The sequence below is a fragment of the Myotis davidii genome, unplaced genomic scaffold (genome assembly GCF_000327345.1).
Source record: "Myotis davidii unplaced genomic scaffold, ASM32734v1 scaffold1176, whole genome shotgun sequence".
In the NCBI taxonomy this organism is placed as follows: Eukaryota; Metazoa; Chordata; class Mammalia; order Chiroptera; family Vespertilionidae; genus Myotis; species Myotis davidii.
This window is the reverse complement of record NW_006288437.1, coordinates 569089-576143: the sequence shown is the minus strand read 5'-3', so window position 1 is coordinate 576143 and position 7055 is coordinate 569089. Positions and strand designations below refer to the sequence as shown.

At 34.9% G+C, this 7055-nt stretch overlaps 1 protein-coding gene across 1 annotated transcript in view; it reads left to right on the top strand.

The window, feature by feature from the left end:
• The window catches only part of SPAG6 (sperm associated antigen 6), a gene marked incomplete at its 5' end in the record, with an annotated part of 25739 nt that extends 18902 nt beyond the window's left edge, over nucleotides 1–6837 (top strand). Inside the window, 8 exon segments of the mRNA XM_015561743.1 lie at nucleotides 1670–1690; nucleotides 1693–1874; nucleotides 2765–2777; nucleotides 2780–2934; nucleotides 4098–4168; nucleotides 4170–4239; nucleotides 6638–6791; nucleotides 6794–6837. Coding sequence (XP_015417229.1) covers nucleotides 1670–1690; nucleotides 1693–1874; nucleotides 2765–2777; nucleotides 2780–2934; nucleotides 4098–4168; nucleotides 4170–4239; nucleotides 6638–6791; nucleotides 6794–6837 — 710 coding nt within the window.
• Between the last annotated feature and the right edge of the window lie 218 nt (nucleotides 6838–7055).

Sequence of the window (7055 nt, the reverse complement as noted above, 5' to 3'; positions counted from 1 at the left end):
ATATATATCTATATCTATCCTAGGTGCCCTCAAATATATACAATAAAGCTGATATTACAACACCTGTAAAATTTAGATGGAATTGAATTAACATGTTAATAATTAACATAAAATATGAAAATTATATCTAGAAATCACATATAATACCACACTTTATATTTCTTTCCGTTTTCTCTGGGTGGGATGGGGGAGAGAGAGAAACAGTGATCACCTGTTTCACCTGCTGTCATGTTGGTCTTCATGCAATTGCAGTAGAATCTCAGAGATGCTTCTGGGGAATGTTACAATACTAGGTTGATATTCCAGTCTGCTGTTGCTGCTGTCTTTCTTTAAAAGAAACATTTTTATCTGCCTCTGGTTCTTGATATTATATATTGACTTCTCATTGTATTTCATATTTCACACTAGATTTTAAAAATTGAAACATATTCACTAATCAATTTAGTGTTAATTTGTAGAAGTCTGTCATCTACACTAGCATTGAAAGCATCTGGCACATACAGACCTTCCAATAATACTTGTTTAATGAAAGAATGAATGGTTTATACAATATTGGGACTTCTAAGATAATTGTAATAATTTAAGAAAAACAAATATTGGATGCTAACTTGTATTTTCTAGCATTATTCCCTTTTAGATAATGTGATAGTACTCATCTTTTGAAAAATTAAACACCATATATTTTTTAAAGATTTTAAGTGATATGCTGAATGGATAGTTTGGCTATTAAGACATAAATTGTCAGGGCACAACATATGTGGAAAAATTAAAATATAAGTTGAAAAGAAGAGATTATAGATATGGGTATCTGTGATTAAGTAAGGGAGGCCATGAATATAATGACAGTAGAATGTTGTAACTATGTGTTGTGCTTTATGCTTCTCAAAAAATGTCTTTCTACATACATATTATATGGGTCTGCCTATTTCTCATTATCTAAAATTTAAAATGTGTTATTTTTATAGCTGTTATTCTTGGGCACACAAGTAAATCAATGTGTATATTCAAAAGATGTTTGTTTCTGACAAGTAAAATGGTTAAGATAAATATCTTAACATCAACATTTATATATATTAAAGTATGCTGTTTAGTCATAGATCTCATTTTGAAAGTGTTTTTATATGTATAATAAAAATGCACCTTTTAATTTTATATAATATTTTTAAAAACTCTTTAAAAAATACTGTAAGATGAATGGAATTTAAAACTCAACATTATTAGCACAAGATTCATGTTAATGTTTACTCATGTAAATAGTACAAAATACTGCCTAATTAGTGTGGTTGGTAAATTTTTGGTACTTTAATTTTCTGTTATTGTAAACCATGCATAAAAAGCTTGCCTACGGAGAAGTGCAGAATTGTCAGAGCTTAAACAGCTGACATCTGCTTACTCTCTTAAAAAAAAAAAAAAGAATAACAAGCCATTTCAGCCTAATCTACCTCAAATGTGTTCATGTAAATGGAGGTCCATCTATTGACCTGTATTCTTTTCAGCTCAGGATTGGTCCACATGGTTTATGAAACCAGGAAGGCTGATTTGAAATGCAGATGTCGAGACAGTGAAGTACCCTCCCCTTTTTTTCTTTGCTGTATCTGTCAGGGAGAAAAATGGCTTGCACAAGGGTCAGTCACCCATACTCACTTAATTACTTTTCTTGGACCCACAGAACTGTCACAAGCTGTGGTGGATGCGGAGCAGTTCCTCTGTTAGTACTTTGTATCCAGGAGCCAGAAATGGCTTTGAAAAGGATTGCTGCTTCGGACCTCAGTGATATTTCAAAGCATTCTCCAGAGTTAGCACAGACAGTAGTGGATGCAGGAGCTACTGCTCACTAAGCCCAGATGATTCTGACCTCTGCTGCTAAATTAAAGGTATTTAAAGATAAGTTAAAAAACAGATTTCTGTTAATCTAATGGAAAATGTGTATGGTTTAATGTATTTTCAAAAATAATTTATAAATTATTATTGAAAACAGATGTGACTATATTATGTATTTAGTGTGTGGAAATTACGCTGTAAGGATTATATAATAAAGACATGACTGGGAAAAATTTGTGCAATGTTAAAAATTAGAGGTAGCATTAGTACTAACATTAATTGCTAAAATAAGGAATCACATTAATGATTGAATCTCATTAATCAGGTGGGAAGGCACCAAAAGGTTTTCTAGCTCACCACTAATTATATTTAAATTTCTTATGAAAATTGTCATATTTATGTTTGTCTTTTTTATAGCTTTCTAAAATCTGATTTTCAGTTAATAGTTACCAATTATACTTTTGTATGCTAATAATTTGTTATATCCTATAAGGTTTTGAAATAGCTAATATTAACTAAGCATACATGGAAAGTTCTTTGAAATGTTACAGCATTATACCAAAAATAAGATGTTAGTTCTGCCTGATCTTTTTTGTACTATATTGCCACATGTATTGTAAATTAATGATTTAAGTACTGCATAATTAAGAAATAGTATTTACCCAGAAGTCATATTCTTTGATCATCTGTAATAGAGATTTAAATAGTCCACAGAAAACTAAGACATTTAATTTGGAAAGTAGGGAATTTAAGAAATTCAGTATTTAGGTATAAGACTAGGATGAGAATGTCTCAAAACTCAGAAATCTTAAGTTATGTTACAAATGTAATTGTTTTTTCTTTTTATAAAGGAATTTGACCATATTAAGCTATTTAAATTATACCTGATCTCTGCAGTGGACTCTATGTGATGCTTTGTTTTATTTTGGTTTTCGCTTGACAGCCTCAGGTCCTTTCCACTCTCGGGTGGCAAAACAGTCTGTGGGTCTGGCAGAAATGGTGGCTGAAGCAGAGATTTTTCCAGTTGTACCTACCTGCCTGAGAGACAAAGATGAATACATGAAGAAAAATGCTTCTATTTTAATTAAGAAGATAGCACAACATACAGCCAAGGTAAAAATAAAAAGCTTTTTAAACACAATAATATTAGTTTTCTTTGTAAAGTAAAACACCAGCTGTATACAAGGCCCAGGTGCTGTGCCACACGATTTGGTGAGGTCAGGGCTTCTCACTGTGAGCACTATGCACATTTTGGACTAGATAATTCTTTGTTGTGTGGGACTGCCCTGTACACTGTAGGATGAATATTTAGCAGCATCCTTGGCCCCTGCCAGTAATATCTTTTTTCACTGTGACAGTCAAAAGTGTCTCCATATGTTGCCAAATATTTCTCAGGGGACAAAAGTGTCCCTTGTTGAGAACCTTACTGGGTTATATCAATGGAGTTTGAGACAGAAATCTCAGTTTCTAATCATTTCCTGCTTTCCATTTCTAGATTGTGGGGACTGTAGACCTTTGCCATTCTTGTCATTTTAGGTCAGCTGGGAATAGTAAGAGGTTGTCCAGTTGCAGGCGGGAGAGACCACCAGGCCCCTAGCCTAGAATGACTGCTCTAGTAGCTGGTCTTACGTGGTGGTTCCCCCTCTGAGTTCTTAGATGCCAAAGGAATAGGGTGGATTCTGCAGTTGTATCTTTTTCCTGTGTATGTTATGACTAATCAATTTCATTTAAAGTTTAAGGTTTAAAGTCCTCATTCTTTATTTCACCTAACATCTTGGTTGAGATTTCTTATTTTTGAAGTGTAAATAGCTAGTAACCATTGTTCGCAAGGGGGATAATTAGGCTAGGATACTTCAAGTCTGACATTGTCGTTCAGCATTCAGTGAGTAATCTGCTTCATACTCACAATTGTGATTGGGGCTTTCAGTAGTTAGCTAGTTATGAACTAGCCCTAGGCTTAGTGTCTAGGTGAGGAATTTTGACATCTATTAAAATAGGGATAAAAGTTGTGCCATAGCTGCATGAAAATTGAAGCACAGAGTAAGCTCCATACAGTGGGTATATTTATACATTCAAAATAGGATTATTATACTTGTATATTTTTTTAATAAGTAGAGTAATTTCACTAAATCATATTTCAAATTTCACCAGGTGTTTTTAGGTCCTAAGTAAAAATGTTTGGCAATATTAAAGTCATGTTTAAAGATCATCTTACGCTTTACCGTCACAATTACTGCACTCTCCTTCCTTTCCCTTAACATCAACATTTCCCTTAGCTTTTGCAGCTGACACTGAACGCAGGAGTTGCCGCCATGATTGACTGCATTGGATCTTGCAAAGGAAACATAAGGCATCATGATGCTTGGTTATGTGGCGGCTCATTCTGAGAACCTGGCAATGGCGGTGATCATTAGCAAGGTTTGTTCTTGCTTGCTTTTCATCTAGTTATTGCAGTGAGATATTCTAAGACAGAACCATAGTAATACTCTCCCATAGATTATAAAATGCAACTGACCAGAATGAAAGGAACTTGAAGAATTTTTCAGCCTGTTTTCAAGGCTAATTAGTAAGTTTCTAAAAGCAATGCTTGAAGTAAGGTTTACTTTGTAGGCAGTTTAAAGTTTTACTCAGTATTTAATATCTACAAAATATCCATACCTCCGAGTATTAGTATTACTTGTATTGAACTATTCAGTGTATTTGTATCCTGAAGGACTGACTATATATTTACAAATATGTAAAGCATACTTTGATTAAAGACAACTGTTACAAATTACATGCCTAGTGGTCATTCTCCCCTTACCTGTCATTTGGGTAGGAGATGACAATGGCTGGGACATCCTTTTTTATCCACTGTCCTTCAGCTTTCATGAACTAAATTTCTCTTTTTAGATGTAGGCAATTCAGAGCACATGTCAGACAGTGATGTTTTGTGTCCTTGCTCTAGGAATTTGACCTCATTTCAATTTACAACTTGGTATTAACCCACCATACGGTGTAGCCCTGACACATAGTAGGTGCTCAGAAATATTGATTGAATTATGGATAAGAATTAATCTCCTGAGGAGCGCTTCAGGGGCTGTGTGCTTACAGTGTCTCCACCAACCCTCTAGGGTGTGGGTTTCTTATCAGCGCAGAAAGCCTGCTGCTGTATGTTAAACAGAAGTGTGGATTTTTTTTTTTTTTTTTTTTTTTTTAGCCCTCGCTAATCCTCAGACTAAAAGGGAGCCTCAGATCTTTATTTCCTACCTTGATAATTCTTTGCTTTGCTCGCTTTTTATCCTACGCTTTTCCTTTTGTTCTATTACCAAAGACTATGATAGTGACTAGAACAGGAGTGCTGCTTCTGAAGGGTCACTGTGGGGATATTACTGGGATTTTTGATTCTTGGTTCTTTTGTGGATCGCAGAAACCTTATACATAGGAAAAATGATGAAAGAAGCAGCAATTGCTTTTGCTTCCTGTATTTCCTCCCCAAACTAACCAAGAGGTGCCCCCCTCCTTTGTTGAGGAGGCTGCTGGCCTCTCCCACCTCCGTGTCTCAGTCAGTTGAAGATCAAGGTGGCAGCAGCAGTTTGAGTCAAACTGCACAGTTCTGTGTTCTTCTTTTTCCTACATAGTATTCTAAAGACTAAAAATACTTCACATGTAAACAATACTTAGAAATTTTCAAATCACATTCTTGTTTCTTATCTCGTTTGCTATTCATAATTACTGAGGGTGGGGTGGAGGAGGCTGACTTCTTTTCCTCTTGCTTCTTCAGTCTTGATATGTCCCAGAGTATGAGCTTTCTGGAAAGTTCCCTCATCCTGAAGACAGTTCCGACCTTTCGTATTGACAGACAAACATTTTTAGTTGGGAAAAAAGAAGTCAGTGAAGAAATATGGTGCGTATCTTCAGGGAATTGGTTTTAATAACCAAATTTAAAGTCACAGAGAAAAAAAATGTATATGATCATTTGGACTTTGCTATGGTAGCATAGCAGTGTGACCTTGACTTTAGTGGTACTAAAAGGTGATAATTATTATAGTCTCAAATTAGTTAGAAAGTTATTCCTATACAGAATCTGGAATTGTATTTTGATTTGGCAACTTGATTCTTCCTTAGATATAGAAACAGATATATTTGAGGCCCTTTAGTTAATTCTGTTTTATTTAGATAAAACTGAAGCCTAAAGTGCAAAATACAAGCATGCACTATCTGTGTAACAAAAGTAATACTTTCTACTTTGACAATCATGTTAAAATGGGCAAAACTACCATTTAAAAGTTGACCAAAATTAATGGGAATTTAATTACTAGTGTAGGAAAGGTTCTAGTAAATATAGTTCATCTAAATGTTACTTAAATAGAATTCTGGCTCACATTATTCATTGGATTTCAAATCTCTAGTAGTTATTTTGTTGTCGGATCTGTTATACTTAGTGAAAAGGCAATTTTAAAGTATTCTAAATTAACATTTTAACAAAGAAAAATAAAAGGTTTTAAAATCTAAGCGTTTAAAATTTGTCCCAGTGGAATCTGTTTTACCTACGTACTAATCTGTGGCTTCTGTTGTTTGGTTAAATGCTTCTGTATTTGGCAAGTACATGCTAGCAGAGGTAGAGTAGTTGGATTGTAACAGATCATTAAGGTAAATTAGTTCTAGTCATTTTATTGACTTGAAAAATGACAGCCCCTGTGCTGTGCTTGTTTATTGAACCATCTAGGAAGAAAGGATCAAGGCCAAATGATTTCTTCTAATGTTTGAGAGACACGGGAGACTATTTAATCCTGCTCTGGTTTCATAACACTTGCTCTGTTGATCAGCGCTGCAGGGTGTGCCCCAGTTGTCAGTCTGCTTGTCAGAAGAACCAGATCACGTTAGGGCTGCCACTGCCTGGGCCATGGCACAGATTGGGAGACACACTCCGGAGCATGCACGGGCCGTCGCAGTCACAAACACTCTGCCAGTGCTGCTTTCTTTGTACATGTCACAGAAAGCTCTGAGGATCTTCAAGTAAAAGTAAGTGCTTAATTCTTACTGTCTCATGAAGATTTGTTAGATTTTTGACTGAATATGTAATTTAAAATGTCTTAATTTTCATTATGGATAATTTTGCTGTTATGAGTCAAGAAATACAAATTTATCAGAAAAACTGAGGGGAGTCTTCTTTGAAAATGGGTTGCCCTTGTCTCTGAAAATCAGTGACATGTTTTAAAGAAAGGTCTCTGCAGGTGCAAAGTTGTTTATAA